The sequence below is a fragment of the Grampus griseus genome (assembly GCF_964374135.1).
Source record: "Grampus griseus genome assembly, chromosome: 8".
Classification (NCBI taxonomy): domain Eukaryota; kingdom Metazoa; phylum Chordata; class Mammalia; order Artiodactyla; family Delphinidae; genus Grampus; species Grampus griseus.
The window spans coordinates 97,523,709-97,544,645 of record NC_139002.1 but is presented as its reverse complement, the minus strand read 5'-3'; the positions used below and the strand labels follow the sequence as shown (position 1 = coordinate 97,544,645).

General features: G+C 58.3%; 2 protein-coding genes across 15 annotated transcripts in view; one reads left to right on the top strand and one right to left on the bottom strand.

Moving 5' to 3' along the window:
- Window positions 1–796: 796 nt before the first annotated feature.
- MYBPC3 (myosin binding protein C3) lies at window positions 797–20,034 on the top strand (the record flags this gene model as incomplete). The annotated part of the gene is made up of 32 exons (XM_082660105.1): window positions 797–821; window positions 1,967–2,233; window positions 2,811–2,924; window positions 3,003–3,095; window positions 3,177–3,325; window positions 4,284–4,401; window positions 4,892–4,940; window positions 5,155–5,184; window positions 5,358–5,411; window positions 6,674–6,694; window positions 6,964–7,127; window positions 8,015–8,147; window positions 8,510–8,634; window positions 8,714–8,819; window positions 8,914–9,080; window positions 9,436–9,601; window positions 10,387–10,493; window positions 10,579–10,608; window positions 11,483–11,622; window positions 11,873–11,944; window positions 12,631–12,790; window positions 13,107–13,211; window positions 13,301–13,489; window positions 14,577–14,711; window positions 14,910–15,077; window positions 15,811–15,899; window positions 16,050–16,245; window positions 16,501–16,640; window positions 16,839–16,998; window positions 17,099–17,235; window positions 17,530–17,716; window positions 19,877–20,034. 32 exons carry the CDS (start codon window positions 797–799, stop codon window positions 20,032–20,034), a joined length of 3,954 nt encoding a protein of 1,317 aa, XP_082516231.1.
- The window catches only part of MADD (MAP kinase activating death domain), a 38,913-nt gene continuing 37,638 nt past the window's right edge, over window positions 19,663–20,937 (bottom strand). For all 14 annotated transcript variants that reach the window (XM_082659156.1, XM_082659162.1, XM_082659157.1 and 11 more), the window contains one exon: window positions 19,663–20,698. In XM_082659156.1, the coding sequence (XP_082515282.1) occupies window positions 20,594–20,698 (105 nt within the window). In that variant the 3' untranslated portion in view covers window positions 19,663–20,593. The remainder of the gene's footprint in view (window positions 20,699–20,937) is intronic.

Sequence of the window (20,937 nt, the reverse complement as noted above, 5' to 3'; positions counted from 1 at the left end):
ACCCCCTACGTGGATCTCTGAGCCCCGAGAGAGGGAAAGTGGTGCCCAGTCCCCTTTTAAAGAAGGCCCAGGAACATGAGATGAGGTTTAAATATGGTTAAAATGGAAGAAAAGAATGGATTTCGGTGTTAAAAGGGATGGTAAGTTTTGACCATGTGGACAATCCTTGGGTACAGAATTCCTCCCTCCGGACTGTGAGGGACAAATGACCTTCCCTGATATTGGGTCTTGCTTACAGTAGGTCACATGTAATTTGCTTCTTTCTGTGTAGCAACTGATGTTCCTGATGTGACCTGAGCGGGGGCAGGGGGAGGGTGTGTGGAGGCAGTCACAGGGGGCAGAAGGTCACAAGGGAACACTGACGGGGGAAGCCAGGACCCCGGGCAGCCCAGCCCAGGGCTGTGCATGTAACCACCGCCCGGCAAGGATATGTTTGACCCATCAGCCTCAGGGTTATGGGTCCCACACGCTCCCACCGCACAATTTGCCTGTCAGAAGGACGTACAGACAGGGCTTGGGGTACCCCTGAGGTTTATTGAGGGCTGGGGGGCAGAAGCTGTCATATTGGGCTGGCAGGGGAGGGGATGGGGCCAGCCAGGAACAATGGGGTCCCATGTTCTCCTGGAGAGCCCTTGATCTCTGGAATTTGTCTATATTTAGCAGGTGGCTGGGCAGGGTGCAGATAAGGAGGGCCTGGGGAGGGGGTGGCCCCTTATATAGTAGGGGGACGGATCCCTGCTCAGATTCTCTTTCGGTGGCCCGTGCGTGCTCCGTTCCTGGCGTGACCTCTCCCAAGATGCCTGAGCCAGGGAAGAAACCAGGTAGCTCCAGGCCTGGGGTTGGGGCTGAGCGTGGGGCAGGGAGGGCTGGGGACATCTGCAATTGGGGGCGGGCCTCGGAGCAAGTTCCTGAGGGGGTTGTTGAGGTCGAGGCCTCTGAGCCCCAGCACAGGGGCACCGTCCTCCTGGGTCCTTTTTTTGATTCTCAGTTTCTCCTTCTCATCCTTCTGATGAGAGTGAGAGTAAACCAGGGTCAGGGGCACAGAGTGGGAGAGAGCCAAGGCAGGAAGTGGGCCATCACCCCACTCTCAGGACGCAGAAGACCCCTTCCCTGCCTCCATGCCCATCTCCTGCAGCAAGGTTAGGCCTGGGCTTGCCTTTTGGGAAAAGGCTGCTGCAGGAAGGACCCCAGGATGACTCTAGACTTGAGCCAGGCTCCCTGAATGCTCTTGGACAAGTCCCTCCGCTTCTGGGTCTCAGTTTCCCCATCTATACAAGGAGGGGTTAGGTTGGTTCCTTCCAGCTCTGAGACTGTCTGCTTTCTGAGCCTGCACCCCTGTGGCCCGCACACCAGTCATGACCCCCGCAGTGGGGTATTGCAGCCCTTCTGCTCTGGGAGGGGATGGTCAAGAGGCCCCTGATCTCCAGCCAAGGGCAGAGAAAGTCACAGCCCAGAGTCCCAGTCCTGGCCTGTGCCCTCACCAAGGTCGTCCATGTCAGGGATCGTCCCCCCAGCCCCAGCTCCCTCCCAGGCCAGCCTTATCTCGGTTGCCGATTCTCAGCCTGAAGCTCTTAGAGGACAAATTTAGCCACGTCCAAGTAGGCAGAGTACTGGTCCCTGGCCAAGCGCCCCAGCTGGTGGGGTGAAAGGGGGATGGGCTTCCACAGACTGAGAGGGTGGGGTATCCAGGGACACACCTAGCAAAACTCTTGTATGGAGGTTGGACCACAGGCCTGGCTCTCCTACCTACTGGCTATGTGATCTTGGGTAAGTCCCTTAACCTCTCTGAGCCTCAGAGTCCCCATCTGAGAAATGGACATAATAACTGCACCTACCTCATAGAGCCACTGGAGCATTAAACGAGGTGATGCATTAAAGCGCTTATCGTCGTATTTAATAAGAAGCGCTATAGGGGTGGTGTGCATGGGCAAGCCAGGGGCCCCTGCAGATTCCATTTGCCCCTCAGTTTCCGCCTTCAGCAAGAAGCCACGGTCAGTGGAGGTGGTCACAGGCAGCCCTGCCGTGTTCGAGGCCGAGACAGAGCGGGCAGGAGTGAAGGTGCGCTGGCAGCGGGCAGGCAGGGACATCAGTGCCAGTAACAAATATGGCCTGGCAGCCGAGGGCACGCGGCACACGCTGACAGTGAGGGACGTGGGCTCTGCCGACCAGGGGTCCTATGCAGTCATCGCTGGCTCCTCCAAGGTCAAGTTTGACCTCAAGGTCTTAGAAGCAGGTAAGACCTTGGGCAGCCTTCCCTGAAGTTGGAGCTACTGGGAGCAGGGGCAGCCCCACCACCTCTCCTTCGACCAGAGTGCAGGAGATGTTTTCTCACTTTCTTACCTTTGCTTCGGCTGTGCCCTCAGCCAGCAATGGCCTTTTCCCGTTTTCTGTAGCAAGACCTTTCTGAGTGTCCCCACGTGGCTCCCTGGCCTGTCTCGGCCGTTATGGAGGTGGGGGAAGTTCAGAGATGAATAAGACATAACCTGCCTTCCCACTGGACATGCCCACGCAGATGGAAACTTGGTGGGCTGTGTGTGCTGGCAGGGAAGCCCCATGAGCTTATGGGTGTGGAGGGAGCCCCAGCCCAGCCTGGGGGGCTGGACCAAGACCAGGGCCTGGGGAAGGAGAGGAGGGATGTTCAGGCTGAGCCCCTGGAATGTGCGCACAGACGGCCAGTGAGGGCGAGGAGAAGGTGAGAGGCAGGCTGAATGAACCTTTGTACACACTGCAAAGGCGGGAAGGACCAGGGACAAGAAGAGGGGGTCTCTGGTTAGAAGCTGCTCCACGACCCCCCATCTGATCCCCTCCAGGGAAGGCAGAGCCTGTGCCAGGCCCTGCTCCCGCCCCTGCTGACGCTCCTGGAGCCCCTGGAGAAGCCCTGGCCTCGGCCACTGAAGTGGAAGGAGGCTCCCCGAGGCCTGAAGGTGAGAGGGGCGGGTCAGGGAGGCTGGGTCAGTGGATGGGGGTGTCCCAGGGCAGGTCTCAAAGGCCTCTGTCCACAGGGTCAAGCTCAGCAGCCCCCGATGGACCCAGTGTCCCTGACGATCCCATCGGCCTCTTTGTGATGAGGCCACAGGATGGTGAGGTGACCGCGGGTGAGTGCAGGGCTGCTGCACCCAGGGTGAAGTGGGGAGGGAGGCAGCAGGGCATCCCCGATTGTCACCCCTCTCCTGCAGGTGGCAGCATCACCTTCTCAGCCCGCGTGGCAGGGGCTAGCCTCCTGAAACCACCTGTAGTCAAGTGGTTCAAGGGCAAGTGGGTGGACCTGAGCAGCAAGGTGGGGCAACACCTGCAGCTGCACGACAGCTACGATCGGACCAGCAAGGTGGGACCTGCGGGGCACGGGGGTCACGGGGATGCATGGAAAGGGGACCTGGAGAGCCCCTGGAAGGCATGGGGGCCACAGAGAGGCAGGGGGCACCATGAGACTTGAGGCACAGAGGAGGTGCACAGAAGGTCATGGGGAGCCTGGGAAGTTGGTTGGGGGGCCAGAGGCACACAGGGAGCATGGGGAGGCTCAGAGGAGGGTTATGGGGAGGCACAGGGGACCTGTGGGACGTAGGGGGCTCGGAGGGCATGATAGTCTCAAGGGGGCATAAATAAGACTTGGGGGGGGCACCAGTCAGTGAGGGTGTAAAGGTCCCAGATGGATGGGTGTCAGAGCTCAAGGGACCCTCAATGATCAACCATAACAATTCTTCACAATACAGACAAGGAAACCAAAGCTTGAGAGTTTATTGTTGCTGGTCCCAGGTCACTCAGAGCCAGGCCTAGAACCTGTGCTTTGACTCTCAGCCTTTGCTCCTCCCACACTTCCACAGTCCCAGCCCAGGCAAGGGGGCGTCTGGCAGGGCAGGGTAGACATGTACAGTTGTGTGGGCTGTGCACTGAACAAAAGTGCCTCTTTTTTTTTTTGGCCGAACCACGTGGATTGCAGGATCTTAGTTCCCCAGCCAGGGATCAAACCTGGGCCCACTGCAGTGAAAGCGTGGAGTCCTAACCACTGGACCACCAGGGGATTCCCCAAAGTGCCTCATCTTAAGTGAATGCCATGTGCCTTGTAGCCACCCTTGATTTACATTGTATCACCACCCTGTGCCAGCAGATGGCAGTCAATGTATCTTGAGAAGGGGCCCCTTTTTCTATTTATACAAAACTGTATGGATTAATTTAAGCCCTGAGGGGTGAGAAGGTCGGTGGCCCTTAACCACCCACAGTCTCCTTTAGGGGTGAAGGGCCTCATCTCCTCGCTTCCAGTCTCCCTTGACACCTCACCTCCACAGGTCTACCTGTTTGAGCTACACATCACAGATGCCCAGGCCACCTTTGCTGGTGGCTACCGCTGTGAGGTGTCCACCAAGGACAAATTTGACAGCTGCAACTTCAACCTCACTGTCCATGGTAAGGGGCCCTCTGGTATCAGTTCTGGGTTTGGGCTCCACACGTGTCCTGTCCCCATACCTGCCTCCACTTCCCAATACTAAGGAGGATGCTGAGCCCTGGCCATGCAACCACTGACCACATGCCCAATACTGAAAGAAACCCATCGAGGCTTCCAGGGGTGGGGTGGGGCTTGAGCCCAGATCTCATCTGGGGTCTTAGTCATCTTGGTGTCTGGGATCCTGGCACAGGTGAACAGGTGAAGGGTAAGTTGAGAGATGGGCGGGAGATGAACCACCTCAAAGGTACTGGGAACGATAAACTGCCCCACGTCCCTGGTACCTTGACCCTGGCTGGGAAAGGCTGAGAAGATGGGGTCCTGGGGCAGATGCCCACTGTCAAGGGGTCATGGATGGGCAGGTCTGCAACACCAGGAGATCCCAGGGCAGGGCTTCTGGGATCGTCCCCTCTGAAGCCTCCTCCCCTGACTCATCCCCGTCTTTGAACCCAGAGGCCATCGGCCCCGGAGACGTGGACCTCCGATCAGCTTTCCGCCGCACGTGAGTGGCCACCTCTCGTCAGGGCCTGGGGGAAGCCGGTGCTGGGGTCTGAGGCCCCTTGGGGTTTGGGCCAGGGGTAATGTGGGGGGACCAGGACAGGGAGTGATATGGGGGTCAGGGCTTGGGGTGATGTGGAGGGCCAGGATAAAGAGGATGGGGATGGAAGAGAGTAAGCTCCCCTGGGCAGGTGAGAAACTGAGTCTAACCCCCACAGGAGCCTGGCTGGAGGAGGTCGGCGAATCAGGTACCCGTTCCTACCCACCTGTACATAGACCCTGGGGGTCTGAGATAGACAGGGAGAAGCCGTTCAGCCAGTGTCCCTTCCTCTCACGTCCATCCCCCCACCACGACCCCACCCCCTGCTCCCAAACCCCTTCTATGGCTCAACTGTGGCCTTATGGGGGTTCCTCTCCATAGTGATGGCCATGAGGATGCTGGGACTCTGGACTTCAGCTCGCTGCTGAGGAAGAGGTGAGCCCCTGGGTAGCAGCTCTCAGAGCAGGTGACGTGGTCCAGTTTCAAATTCTGGCACCGTGGTTTTCCAGCCGTGTGGCCGTGAGCAGGTCACCGCACCTCTCTGAGATGGTTTCCTTGCCTGTCAAATGGGACAATCCAGGTGTTGCAAAGAGTCAGAGGGCTCAGCAGAAGTTACATCCTGTGAACTAACATCCTCACACTGTTCCCATGACCTCCTACACTTGAGTCTGCGACAGCTCATCTCAATAGGCTCTGGGGACCCAGAAGCTGGGAGAAGGCTCCAAAGCCTCAGGAATTGCCCACCTAGCCCAGTGCAATTGAGTTGTGTCCTCAGTGTCCTGTCCCTCCCTCTCCTGGACCCTGCAGTATGGTCGATGCTGCTGCAGCCCAGAAAATGAGCATGGGGGTTAAGTGCTTTGGGGAAGCAGGGCACTGGCAGGACTCTGTAGCCGTCCCCACCAGGGCGGATGACAGATGACAGGGCTGGGGATCAGACTGACCTGGGTGAGGATCCCTGCTGACTGGGGAGAGTCTCTGAGCCTCAGGTTCTCCTGATACCCACCTGCCGGAGCTCAGGAGGAATAAACAAGGCCACATGTGCCGTGTAAACGGAGAGGTATGAGTGCAGGGAAGAGGGTGGAGGTGAGGACCCACGGGCTGCGGTCCACGGAGGGATGACCCATCCCTTCGTTACCAAGTCCAAGCTCAGACTGCTTGCCACACGACAGGCCAATAAATTGAGAGACAAGGTGTTGGGGCAAGGACTAGCGATTTTATTGGGAAAGCCAGCAAACCGAGAAGATGGTGGACTAGTGTCCCAAAGAACCATCTTCCCCAAGTTAGGATTCGGGCTTCTTTTCTACTAAAAGGGGAGGGAGTGTGGCTGGTTATTGCAGACTTCTTGGTGGAAGCCTTTGTTCTTGCAGCCGGCCATGTAGGTCTGGTCACAATGTTCCTGTAAACCTCCAACAAGACAAATGTTATTTTCTGTTCTGTATTTTTTTATCTCTATACAAATGAAAAGTGCTATATACCTTTAAAGTTCAAGCCTGGGAGGCAAAGCCTTGAGAATGGGCTATCATATATAGTTTGGGCCATAGGCAACATTCTTTTACAAAGGTGCAGAGCCAGCATGACCAAGAACAGGCAACACAGTACAAGGGTTAGAGCTAAAGGAATAGATCCAGTATGGAGTCAGGTTTGTTCTTCTCTGTTACACCTCTAATGTGTCCACTGCTTTTCTTCCCCACCTGGAGCAGCAGCTTCCGGACCCCGCGGTGAGTGCCCCATGAAGCTCTGCACCTGTCACCCCTACTTCAGCCAGGAGCACCTCCCAGTCCCAGCGCCCCCCCCCATACTGAAGCCTTAAGCCCCCTTGAGCCCCAGCACTGGCCCAGTACCCACTCCAGCTCGAGCTGTCCCACCAGAAGGGAAGAGGCAGAGGGGCGGGGCAGCTTCCGCTTGGGAGGGGAGGAGAGGAGGCTGCAGTTTTGTCTTGGCCATGGGGACTGCCCTGAAGCCTCGCCACGTGGACCGTGTGACACAGGGACTCGAGGCTGGAGGCCCCCGCGGAGGAGGATGTGTGGGAGATCCTGCGGCAGGCACCCCCGTCAGAGTATGAGCGCATCGCCTTCCAGCACGGCATCACCGACCTGCGAGGCATGCTCAAGAGGCTCAAGGGCATGAAGCGGGAGGAGAAGAAGAGCACAGGTGAGACCCCTCCCAGGGAGAGGAGAGGGCGAGGTGAGCGCCTGCGCAGACGCGCGCGCGTGCACGCACGCGCACGTGCCCACGGAAAAAGAGCTGCGTCCAGCGTGGCCCAGAGACGCTCAGGAAAGGAGAGTCCAGGTGAAGCCCCCCTCGTGTGGGGAAAAAGCGGGAGGGCCCAGGCAGGCACCTTGCCGCACAGAAAAAGAAAAGGGCCAAGTTAGCCCAGAGACGCCACAGGAAGAGGACGGAGCCCGGGCCAGCCCTCCTCCCCCAGCCAAAGCCAGGCGGCCTCTTCCTCGCCTACCCGGCTTGGGAAAAAAAAGCCTGCTTAATTCTCCCAACACCCAAAAAAGGGGAAGAAGCCAGTTTAGCCCAGAGACCCCCGACCCGCGAAGAGAAGAGCCTGGTTAATCTTCCTCACAGGCAAACAGAACAGGTGGGTGTAGGTTAGCGCCCCTCGCCCCCAGGCGGGTCCGAGGAGAGGGCTCAAGGGGTTGATGGGTTGTCAACCCATCAAGGGGTTGACAAGGAGCCCTGGAAACTGAGCTGGGACAACAGAGGCGCCTGGCAGGAGGGCATAAAACCGGGGGTTGTTGGTAAAACAGTGGAGAGGAGGAGAAGGCCCGTTTGTCCCATCACCCATTCTCCTGCCAAGCTTCTGTCCTTTTGGAAAGCCCCGGACCCTATCCCTGAGCTGAGCAGGTGAAGAGGACTCCAAGGAAGACAGGAAGACAAGAGACAAGGAGGTGACAGACAGGGGTAGAGAGACAGAGTCACAGCGGAGGCACAGAGAAAGACTGGGGAGGCAGGAGGAGGAGAGGGGCAGGACCTCGCCCTCCTCGCTGGGCGGCCCCGGGAGCAGGGGGCTGAGGGGTGGAAGCGCTCAGCCTTTCAGAAGAAGCTGCAGCCGGCCTACCAGGTGAGCAAGGGCCACAAGATCCGGCTGACCGTGGAGCTGGCCGACCCCGACGCCGAGGTCAAGTGGCTTAAGAACGGACAGGAGATCCAGATGAGCGGCAGGTGCGGGTGGGAGTGGGACCCGGGGACACTGCAGGGTGAGGAGGGGCCCTGGGGGGCTGCTCCCCGGCCGTGCTCTCCCTGCCTCTCCCTCCGCCCATGCTCTCTGGCCAGCTCTGGATCCCTGTCTCTCTGGGTCTAACTCCCCACCTTTCTGTTTCTTCCTGGCTCTATTCCCTGCTCATTTTCTCTCGGTCTCGCTCCTCCCATCGGGACGCTCCAATGGCCCCTTCTGCTCCACAGCAAGTAAGGCTCCTGGAAGGCTTGGGGCGTGGGCACGGGGGTCCCGACGGCAGTTTGAGGGGGGGCCCAGAGCCCAGGAGGTGCGTCCATGGCTCTCCTGCCCACACCCCGGCCCCGCCCAGGTACATCTTCGAGTCGGTCGGCGCCAAGCGCACACTGACCATCAGCCAGTGCTCGCTGGCGGACGACGCGGCTTACCAGTGCGTGGTGGGCAGCGAGAAGTGCAGCACCGAGCTCTTTGTCAAAGGTGGGCCTGGCGTCCTGAGACCCTGAGAGGGGAGGGGCCCACAGAGCGGCCCACCCATCACGCTCTCTCTGCTCGGCAGAGCCCCCCGTGCTGATCACATGTCCCCTGGAGGACCAGCTGGTGATGGTGGGACAGCGCGTGGAGTTTGAGTGTGAAGTGTCTGAGGAGGGGGCCCAGGTCAAATGGTGAGTGCCAGAGGCGGGGGGCTCGGGGCGGGGCCGGGGACCTGGAGGCATCCCCAGAGGAGGCCCTGGCACCTACTGCCCACCCTCTGGCCAGGCTGAAGGACGGGGTGGAACTGACCCGGGAGGAGACCTTCAAATACCGATTCAAGAAGGACGGCCAGAGACACCACCTGATCATCAACGAGGCAACGCTGGAGGATGCTGGGCACTATGCACTGCGCACGAGCGGGGGCCAGGCTCTGGCTGAACTCATCGTTCAGGGTGAGGCCCTGGGAGGCCCCCTCAGCACTAGCGCCCCAGCCATGTAGGAGAATTGGGCAAACCCGGGAGCGAGGCCTGCATGGCCTTGGACAAGTAACTTCGACACATCAGGCCTCACCTTTCTCATCCGTAAAATGGGGATGCTGAGGTGACCACCTGGAGGGTATTTGGAGGTTCAGATGGGCCTGGTTAGTGTCACCCACCCCGGCACACATGAGATTCCTTTTGTACACGGCACCGTCACAGGCACACATGCATTGCACTCATGTATTTTCACAAGCCCGAGGGATCTCCGCAGGGATTCACGCCCACACACACCCTCCCCAGCTCACTGGCTCTGCCCTATGTCCCCCAGAGAAAAAGCTGGAGGTGTACCAGAGCATCGCGGACTTGACGGTAGGCTCAAAGGACCAGGCCGTGTTCAAGTGTGAGGTGTCGGATGAGAACGTGCGGGGCGTGTGGCTGAAGAACGGGAAGGAGCTGGTGCCTGACAGCCGCATAAAGGTGTCCCACATCGGGCGGTGAGTGTGCCAGAGACAGACACACAGAGAGACAGAGAGAAACAGAGACTGACAGAGACAGGGAGAGACACAGAGAGAGAGACTGAGATAGAGACACAGAGAGAGAAGAAGATGGTGACAAAGACAGACAGATGGATGGAGATAAACAGAAAGAGACAGACACTTAGAGACAGGACCGAGACTGAACTAGAGACAAAGAAAGTCAGACTGAGATTGAGAGACAGAGGGAGAAGCAGATGAACAGAGAGACAGATACACAGAATCAGGACAGAGACAAATAGAAAGAAAGATACAGAGAGAGACAGACAGAAGTATGGAGAGGCAGACGCATACAGAGAAGAAGAGCCCATTGGAGACAGAGAAGGAGGGAGACAGAGGCAAAGACGAAGCAGTGAGAGATACAGACAGGCTGGGAGCGCCCCCCCCCCCCCGCCCCGCCAACTCATGACCAGGGTAGAGTAGGAGGCCTCGGAGGATGGCTCTGGCCAGGGGCCCTCATTCTCTCCCACTCCCTTACTCATGCCCCGAGCATCTGGGCCCAAGTTCACGGAGACTAATGAGACCAGCCCCTGCCCAGTCTCCAGTGGCCCAGCCGAGGGGACACATCTACACTGCTTACCTCTGAAAGCATGCAAGGGAGCTGGAAAATTCAAACACAGAGGAAGAGAGCTAGAACACCACTGAGCTAGGGTGGGTGAGGGCCCCCTGGAGCCCTGGCTGGGGTGTCCGGTGAGCCCAGGGGTGCATGGCCCAGCAGGGCCCCTTGAGCCATCACTGCCCCGCAGGGTCCACAGACTGACCATAGACGACGTCACGCCCGCAGACGAGGCGGACTACAGCTTTGTACCACAAGGCTTCGCCTGTAACCTGTCTGCCAAGCTCCACTTCATGGGTGAGCGGGTGCTGAGGGGCATGGGGGTCCCTGCCACTGGGCCCTGCCTTCACCCTGGTGCCACTTGCTCTTGCATCTCTTGCAGAGGTCAAGATTGACTTCGTGCCTAGGCAGGGTGAGTCTTGGGCCCCTGCGTGCTGCCTACCACGCCCTGCCCGTGTCTCCCTTCCACTCACAAGCGGAGGGAAGAAAGGAACCGGGAGTGGGGACCCTGAGGCCCAGCCCCAGCTCTGCCACTCACAACCACGGGCCACCTGCAGTCCCTCTGAGCCTCAGTTTCCTCGCCTCTAAAATGGGGATCCTGAAGTGGCTCCCCTATGGGATGGTAGGAACAATGACCTGACATGGTGTGTGTGAGCTTCCAAATGACATCACAGAGGTGAGGTTTTATTATTAAATCTGCTTTACAAGTACCTTTCCTGCTTCTAGATTAAACTGTGTAGGATCCTAATTTCAGGAGAACAGTCCAGGCTGAGGCATGCTGTAGGTCAGGGCTTTCTAAACAGGGTTCACTTAATACGATACTCCATTTTACAAGGGTTCCATGGTGAAATAAGTTTGGGAACCTCTTGTTGATTCAGAAGGTGCATTAGCATGTCAAATGCTCTAAAAAATCCTGCTTAACTTTGTTTAACCTCGGGTTTCCTAATTGTTTGTCCATGGAAATTTTTTTTTTTCTAGGAAGGCATTCCCAAACACAAGTTGAGAAATGCTACGCTAGGTGACCTGATGTTATGAACCTCCCTGGAAACTTCCTGGGGAGATGGAAATGTTTTAGATCTTGACTGGGTGGTGGTTACACAGGGTGTATACATTTGTCAAAACTCATCAAGCTGTATGTTCAAGTCTTGGCATTTTAGCGTGTGCAAACTATACCTCAGTAGAATAAAAACAAAACAGCCAGGGGCATGTGCTCCTTCTAGCTTTCCCCTCTTTCATAGGCCTTAGGCCCCTTCCTCTTTCACTGACCTGTGCCATCTCCCTGCCAGAACCTCCCAAGATCCACCTGGACTGCCCAGGTCGCGTGCCGGATACCATTGTGGTGGTGGCTGGGAACAAGCTACGCCTGGATGTTCCTATCTCCGGGGACCCTGCTCCTACTGTGATTTGGCAGAAGACCATCACAAAGGTACTGTGGATCCCTCCCCCACTTCCCCACCTGTAAAATGGGTGCATGGGACTAGTGTATGGTGGGACCTGCTCCCCCCCCTCCACATGTACACGCCCTGGCCGCTGACTAGGGGCACAGAGGCTCAGCAGGCTGAGAGGTCGGGGAGGTGGGCAAAGGAGGGACAGGGGTAGGGGTTGCTGGGCAGGGGTTCCCTCCAGGCTGAGCCAGACCCTCTCCCCTCACTTCTTCCTTCCTGCTCTGTTCCCAGAGGAATAAGGTCCCAGCCCTCGATGCATCAGGGGATACAGGTGCCAGTGACGAGTGGGTATTTGACAAGAAGGTGAGTGAGGCTGAAGGTGGCTCATTGGCCCTTAGTCATTTTCTGCCCATGTGGTATCCAAACTCAGGTGAGGTCTCTGTGAAGGTGCTCCTGCCCCTGGTAGGGTCTCCACGGGGCCCTCATGCCCCAGACAGACACACGTTCACACCTTCAACATTGCCAGGAAGTCCTCCTGACTGGGGGCGCTCCCTGGCTCTTGTCTTCCTGAGCTGACCTTGACTTTGTGCTTCTTCCCAGCAAGGGAGTGGGGTCCCTGGCACTTTTCAATAGGAGTAGCTGCAGGGGCACCAATCAGGTCAGCTTCTCGTCCTCCACTCACTGCTGGTTCCTCTACCCAGCTGAGGTCTTTCAGGATCCTCACAATAGCTCTGGGAGGTCATGTTATTCCCATTCAGCAGATAGGAAAACTGAGGCATGGAGCAGACAGGCGATTGTCTAAAGTTCCATGACAGAGCTAGAGCTAGAACCTGTGACCCTTGCCCTGGTGTCGTGCCCATGGCAGGTGGTAAGGAAAGGGTCTTGGATTAGATGCTCACATGGGTGCAGTTTCCACACAGGCTGTGTCTCCCCAGCAGACCCAGCGCTGAGCTCCGTTCCCATCTCAGGGCTGTCAGCTGTTGCAGAGGCTGCAGAAGCCCCTGGGTGCTGACTTGGGTCCTTCCCCCCAACTCCTACTCCCCCGCCAGCTGCTGTGTGAGACCGAGGGCCGGGTCCGAGTGGAGACCACCAAGGACCGCAGCATATTCACCGTTGAGGGAGCAGAGAAGGAAGACGAGGGCGTCTATGTTGTCACGGTGCAGAACCCCGTGGGCGAGGACCAGGTCAACCTCACAGTCAAGGTCATCGGTGAGGCAGGGGTCCAGGTGGGGAAGCCACAGGAGCAACCAGGGAGGACCCATCCATGCACACATTTAGTCTCTAAACAAACACTGTGGGCTACGTTCTTAGATCCGTAGAGGGGTCTGGGGCTAGGACCGGTGAATATGGGCAGTGCGGAGCCGTAACAGGTTGTTTGCAGGCTGGTGATGTGATCAGAACTGCATTCTGGAAAGATCGTTTTAGGCTCTGGGGGCAGTGGGGGAGGCCTGTTGGTTGGGGTGCAGTGGGGATGGGCAACGTTGGCCTCGGCCGGGCAGGGCTGATGTGGGTCCCCTCTCCCCAGATGTGCCGGATGCTCCGGCGGCCCCCAATATCAGCAACGTGGGCGAGGACTCCTGCACGGTGCGGTGGGAGCCCCCTGCCTACGATGGCGGGCAGCCAGTCCTAGGTGAGCCGAAGGCACAGGGGACATAGCCGAGGGCAGGGGGTGCGGGGGTGCCTGCGCTCTAGACCAGAGCTCCCACCTCCCCTCGCCAGGCTACATCCTGGAGCGCAAGAAGAAGAAGAGCTACCGGTGGATGCGGCTGAACTTCGACCTGCTGCGGGAGCTGAGTCACGAAGCGCGGAGCATGATCGAGGGCGTGGTCTACGAGATGCGGGTCTACGCCGTCAACGCAGTGGGCATGTCCAGGCCTAGCCCCGCCTCCCAGCCGTTCATGCCTGTTGGTGAGCCTGCCCTGCCTGCCCCGACCCACGCCCTCCTGTTCAGGGGCCCCAGTAATAGCAGCTAGTGTGTCGGTGGCACTTACACCCGTGGTCTCCTTTAATCACCTTCATTTCACAGGTGAAGAAAGTGAGGCTCTGAGAAGTTAGATGACTTTCTCGAGGTCACCAGCTGGCAGGGGGTGGAGCTGAGAGACCTCTCCAGCCTCACTTTCCACATCTATAAAATGGGGATAATGACAGTATCTACTTCATAGAATTGTTAGGATGAAATGAGGTCATGCAGGCGGAGCATCTGGCACACAGCAGCTCAGTAAATCATTGTTCCCTCTTCCCCACTCCCTTCAGCCAGCATTTGTTAACCAGGGAAGAGGGTGAGGGCAGTTGGGTCCCTCGGAAAGGGCCCTGGACCGGGAATCAGAGATGGGGTTTGCAGAGCCAGCTCTTTCATCCCCAGGAGGGATATCTGGAGTCATCGTCTTCCCCTGTGTCTCAGTTTCCACATCTGTATAATGGAGGTTGAGAAGGTAGAACAGACACCGAGGGTGTGGCACTCTCGAGGACACCTGTCCCTGTTGGGACATGTGAGTCTCAGGGGGAGGAGGGTGGCTGTGCGTGGTGGGGCAGACACAGGGAGGGGGGCACAGTGTGGTGAGATGGCAGGAAGAGGGTGCCTGTGGGGAGAAGGGGCCAGGCCTCTCTTTAGGAAGTGACTTCCGGTTTTCTTAGCTCTTAGTCAACTCAGTTACTCATACAGGGTCAGGAAATGTCCATGTTTTAGGCCAGTTTTTTCTTGAATTACATTTAAAGAATTTCCTCCACCATCTGACAAAAGTGGCTCTTTCTAAGCATGTTGGTGTTGTTTTGGGGCGTCTTTTCCTGTTTACATCTCTTCTGTAATCGCTGATGCTGCTTGGGTGTGTGTTTGTTTGTAAGCCTGTCTAGAGACATGTCTTTTAATGGAGCTGAAATATTTCTCAAAGTGCTTGAAAGCCAGTCGAAGGGGGAGGATTTCCCTGGATTGTGGTCCTTCAGCTGCCCTGGTGGTGCAGACTCGCTCAGACCCCTCTCTGGCCTCCCCTCTGCCCAGGCCCCCCCAGTGAGCCCAGCCACCTGGCGGTGGAGGATGTCTCTGACACCACCGTCTCCCTCAAGTGGAGGCCCCCAGAGCGCATGGGAGCTGGAGGCCTCGACGGCTACAGCGTGGAGTACTGCCAGGATGGCTGTGAGTGCTGCAGCCCAGCCCTGGGCCCTCCGCCTCCCAGCACCCTTCTCTGAACTGCCCTCCAGGCCAGGCCAGATCTCTGTCACCCTGCAGGGCCCCTGTCTGCAGTGGAGGCCCCAGTCAGCCACCAGGGATGTGGGTGGCAGGATGCGGACACTGCCCATGGCCTTGCCTCTTCATCCCCACCCCCGCCCCCAGGCTCGGAGTGGGTGGCTGCCCTTCAGGGGCTGACCGAGCACACATCGTTGCTGGTGAAGGACCTGCCCACGGGGGCTCGGCTGCTCTTCCGCGTGCGGGCTCACAATGTGGCGGGGCCTGGAGCCCCTGTCACCACCACGGAGCCTGTGACGGTGCAGGAGATACTGCGTGAGTGCTCCTCGTGCAGGGATGAGACCTGCCACTGGCACCCTGGCCCCTGGGGTCCAGTGGAGGTGGGGGCAGTCAGGGAGACCCTACTTGGCGGGAATAAATGCTGGGCAGGGACAGGAGGGGGTCGGTGCCTATACCCGTGCCACAGGCCAGATGTGCAGAGAGGGCCTCCCTCTTGGTTTTCCATATCAACCCCCAGTTCTGGACCAGGGAAAATGTAGGTCATTGTACCATCATCTTCGAGCTCTGTTTTGTGGGTCTCTGAGCTCCAACAGGTAGGTATTGTCCATGTGTTAAAGACTGAGCAGTGAGGTCGCTTGTCAGATTGGCCCATGTGGGATCCACTTTCCATTATTTTGCCAACAAAGAGTCAGTCCTTTAAGGATTGGTTCTTAGAATGGAAAGAGGCAGCAAACTGGGATGGAAACAGCAGGGGGCATGGAGTCGAAAAGCCTAGGTTTGCATCGTGGCCTGCGACTGGCTAGCTGTGTGACCTCAGATAAGTTCCTCACGCTCTCTGATCCCTGCCTGTTGTAGCAGGGTGGAGAGGCTCGGGTGGAAGCAGGAGCTTTGGGGCTGGGGTTGGGGAGCTAAAGGAGAGGAGGGCCCGGCAGGCGGCATGTTTCCTAGTTGCGGCTCTCCAGGCCTTGCCTCCAGCGGAGGGCGCTGTGGCGCTCCTTGGGCCTGCGGCTGTGGGGGCCCCCGCCGAGCCCCTCACTCGTACCCACAGAGCGGCCACGGCTCCAGCTACCCAGACATCTTCGCCAGACCATCCAGAAGAAGGTTGGAGAGCCCGTGAACCTCCTCATTCCTTTCCAGGTAGGGCTGGCCCCCTTCCCTGCCACACACACACACCCCCCGCCCCCGCCGCGTGTGTTGTCCACGCCAGGCAGACAGATGTCTCAGCGAGACTGGGGCAGTGGCCGTTAGGGAGAGCCAGGCTCGGGCGTGAGCTGTCCTCCCGCACAGGGCAAGCCCCGGCCTCAGGTGACCTGGACCAAAGAGGGACAGCCACTGGCAGGCGAGGAGGTGAGCATCCGCAACAGCCCCACGGACACCATCCTGTTCATCCGGGCCGCATGCCTCGCCCACTCGGGCACCTACCGGGTGACTCTGCGCATCGAGAGCATGGAGGACAAGGCCGAGCTGGTCCTGCAGGTCGTTGGTACGTGGCGTTGGGGCTTCCCTCTGAGTCCGAGCATTTTTAGTCCCTGCGCTGGACTGCCAGGGCCCAGGGCTCAACCTGGAGCTTCTCGTCTTCCAGGCCTGGGGCCCCTCCTCTGGGATGCCCAGAGCCCCTGCAGAAGATGGCAGGCCAGGTCCTGGCAGGGGCGAGGGGGCCCCTGGAGCCTGGTGTCCCCTACTCACACTCAGGCAATGTCAGGAGGTTTGGGCTTCCCACTGGGTCTGTCTCCTGCAGACAAGCCAGGTCCTCCCCAGGATATCCGGATCACTGAGACATGGGGTTTCAATGTGGCTCTGGAGTGGAAGCCACCCCAAGATAACGGCAACACAGAGCTCTGGGGCTACACGGTTCAGAAAGCTGACAAGAAGAGCATGGTGAGCCCAGGGGCCTGGGCCCCCCGCACGCACCCTCTCTGGGTCCAGGCAGACCTGGGCCCCAGCTGCCCCTCCCCGGTATCCTTAGACTGGTCCCCTCCACAGGGAAGGTGCTGACCCCAGGGGTACCCAAGAGAGGCCCCTGGCAGGAAGTAGGGCCTGCCCCAGAGAACCCCCTACCTTTCCTCCACACCCCAGGAGTGGTTCACCGTCGTGGAGCATTACCGCCCCACCCACTGCGTGGTGTCAGAGCTCATCATCGGCAATGGCTACTACTTCCGGGTCTTCAGCCATAACATGGTGGGGCCCAGTGACAGAGCCGCCACCACCAAGGAGCCTGTCTTCATCCCTAGACCAGGTGCTGTACCTTCACTCCCACCCCCACGGGCGGGGGCTGGGGCAGGGGGGCGAGCCTGGCTAGGTGTGGCCCTCTTGGTACCAAGTTCTGTCACCAACAGGCATCACGTATGAGCCACCCAACTACAAGGCCCTGGACTTCTCTGAGGCCCCAAGCTTCACCCGCCCCCTGGTGAACCGTTCGGTCATTGCCGGCTACAATGCTACCCTCTGCTGTGCTGTCCGGGGTAGCCCCAAGGTAGGGAGCTTTGGGCCCTGATCCAGGCCAACCCAGGAGACCTGGCTCGTAGGCCCCTGTCTCAAGCAGTCCTCCCCGCAGCCTGTCCCCCTGTTTTCTCTCCACTTTTGGGTATCAGGGCCCTCCCTGAACAGGGCCTTGGCATTCCTCATTGGCTCCCTGTTCATACTCGGCCCTGGGCATAGTTTGGGACTCCAGTGGGATCCCCAGAGTAGAAACACAAGTGCCTAGTCTCCCTAAGTTCCCTCCAGGTCCTCTCTCAACCTGAGAGATCTCCCTCCTTCCCATCTACAGCCCAAGATTTCCTGGTTCAAGAATGGCCTGGACCTGGGCAAAGACGCCCGCTTCCGCATGTTCAGCAAGCAGGGAGTGTTGACCTTGGAGATTAGGAAGCCTTGCCCCTTCGACGGGGGTGTCTATGTCTGCAGGGCCACCAACTTGCAAGGCGAGGCACAGTGTGAGTGCCGCCTGGAAGTGCGAGGTGAGGAACCCGCTGGGCTAGGGCCTGGGGTGGTGGCAAAGGCCGGGTGCCAGCTGGGACTCGGGGCTTTCGCTTTGCTGTCCTGGCCCAAGCAGCTGCTCTGGCTGAAAGAGCAATGACTCTGTCATGTCCAGATGGTGTTGGCTTCTGGACTTTGTTGCCAGAGCTGCTTGCCTGAGCCTTCCCGAAGGCTGGGGGTGTGTGTGTGGGGAAACACATGTAGTGCTGGGAGGTTCAACACATGCATGGCATGGCCTCCTCTCCTGCAGTGCCTCAGTGACCAGGCTGGCTCCCTGGGGATGGCCAGGTATGTACTCCACATCACCCTGATACCCAGGGCCCAAATCAAAGGCTGAGCCCTGGCCCTTGGTCCAGGGGCAGCCAGCAGGAAATGGGGGTGCAGGTGGCTCTTAGTAGGATTTCAGTCCAGCTCATTCACAAGAGAGCCTGTGTCACAGGTGCAACTGGAGCCAACCCATGTACCAGGAGCCTGGAAGGAAGTTGGACAAGCCACCTTCTGCTGTTGGATGTGTGTGCAAGTGTGTGTGTTGGAGCTGGACTGGGGGAGCCCCAGTAGGGCAGCGTAGTTATGATGAGCAGGCATGGGGGGCACTCCGCACAGGCTAACCTGTCAGAGCTCCATCTGGAAGCTCCTCAGATCCTTGGGGCGAAAAGTATGCGGGCTCAGGAATGGTGGCTGGGGACAGGTCTCTCTGGCCTGCCGTGTTTTCTCAGTGTATGAGGGCAATAAAAGATCGGTGCAATCACAGAGACCTGACTCTTCTTGTCCAAGATGCTTGTTTTCAGAAAAAGCACGGGAAAATTTACTTGATCTTGAGAGCAAACTGAAGGCAGGTATTCTTTCTCCTAGATGAATTAAATGAGGACCATTGTGGGATCCTAAGTTCATAAAACATTAATACTAGAAGGAACCTCAGTCCTCCCCACCTTCAAATGAGGAAACTGAGGAGCTGTGACAGAGGAAAGTGTATTATTAGCAAAAGAGCCAGAATCCCCAGGCTCTCCCGTCTTTGTCCTGGTGACCCATGGTCACAGCAGCCTGGATGGGGGGCAGTGCTAGTATCAGTGTGGTTCTGTGCCCGTAAGGGCCTGGAGTGAAAGTGACCAGCTGCTTTGGGGTCCCGGTGGGCAAAAAGCCCACTGCCCATTCACACCCATATCGCACAGGAAGAGTGATCCTGTCTAGACAAGGCACTGGGAACCAGGAAGGTGTAGGGGCCAGGGCCCGACTCTGCTCTTCCTTCCCCCGTGGGGTGCCAAAATCCCATCACCAGTTTGCTTTTGGGAGGAGGAAGCCAGCAGCTCTCAGAGGTGCCCTGATTGATAGAGTGAAAAGGGTCCTTCCTGCCCAGGGAGTGGTTTCTCCATGGCATAGAAAGAAGTTCCATGAAGGCTGGTCCAAGGTTGCTTCTCGGAGTCCTACCCAACCCAAGACACTCCTGGCCAAGAGCCCAGAGCCCTGGGCTCCAGGCCCCGTGGGAGGCTCTGGCCGAGTCACAAAACCTCTCTGGAGCACACGTGTAAGGGGCACCGGGAGCTGAGAGCCCGGGCCTTGGTTTTTCCTTTACTACTAAATGAATCTCTGCTTAGGTGTCAAGCCCTGTTTGGCTGCTCCCTCTAGCGACCAACTCATAGCACAGCAACCCTCTGATGGGGCCCTGGGAAGGCCCCTCCCATGGGGCCTCTCTGAGAGCACAGGAAGCTGGTGAGCGCCACTGGGCCAGAGGGGTGGGAAGCGGGGCCTTCAGCACACCAGATTGGATGGGCATGAGCTCACCTCCCTGATTCCTTCAGGCCAAAGGTGCCTTTTTCGAGTCCAGGGTCAGCCTTCCTCAGCCCAAGAGGAGGCGTCATTTAACGCATGGCAGCCAGGAGCCCAAGGGGAGTTAAGGACCTTTATTTCACATTCACACATCTGTACATTTTCTATAAATAATGTGGAGCTGAAATATTTACAGTCATCTCGTGCCCACTCCCAGGCTCTCGCTCCCTCTGGCAGCCAGTGCTGCGATGCTACCCGCAGACACAGAGGTGGATACTGAACTCGGCCTCTCCCCACACCACCAGGTTCCTGGGCGTGGCAGCCTGTGGTCCCTGGGACTCTCCCAGCCCCAGTCGTTTTGCTCTCCCCTGCCGAAGGCCAGGCAGACCACAAGGGAACTGCTGCTCAGCAAACAGCAGCCGGTCAGTGCAGCCCCACTGCAGTGGTGGAGACCGTGGTAGCAGCAGCCAGGTCTGTGCCCGTGGGCAGTCGCTGCCAGCTTGGGAACTGCCTGGAAGTTCCAGGGAGGAACTAAGGAAGCAGGGAGGTTGCCACTCGCTCTGCTGCCCCTTGACTCCCCCGTTCCTTTCCCCACCCACCCCTCGTCTGGGGGGACAAGCCTCAAGCTTCCCTCAACTCCCCACAGTGGGACTGCTCCAGGCACCCAGTGGTGCCGGATCACAGAGGACGGAGAGCCCAAGTCCTGCTCTGGAAGGTTATAATGTCAAGGATGAGAAACTACAACACAAATGTCTCAATGACACGTAACAGCGGGCTCGCACTTGCCTGTACTCCGAGTTCTTAGAAGCCATTGGCCCAACAGACAGACACACACGTACTTTTGAGCCCCGAGGGGACAGGAGGATGGTCTTTTGGGGGTGGAGAGGAAGAAGCTGGAAGAGACTAGCTCAGCCCTGTGAGACACACTAAGACACCGAGACACACAGAACTGGGACCCATCTGAGCCTCAGCGAGGGGGCTTGCAGAGAACACACACGCATCACCCACTTCGCAGTCACAGCAGCACGGTGCACTTGGGAACAGCGAGAGGCAAGGGACGGCCCCTGGGCTGGGGCAGCCTTAACCCCTCTCCATCAGCTAGAGACGGGCCGGGGTGGGGTTCTGAGATCTTCCTCACTGCTACGGACAGCAGCCACATATGAGAAGAGACACAACACAGAGTAGCAGATCTCGTGGGCCTGGAGGAGAGAAAACCAGCCAGATCAACGTCACGCAGATTCCTACGTCTTCACACGTGGAGATCTGCCAACTGGGAAACTCCTGCCCTAACTCTGGGCTCAGGCCTCCAGACTAAAGAGCCCCAAGCGAGGCCCCAGAGCTGGCCCGTGGGAGGGGGTCAGCATGTGTGCCTCTCCCAGGCTGAAGACCTGCTTCAGCTCCAGCTGCATCTCTGGCATCTAGACTAAATTCTCTTCTC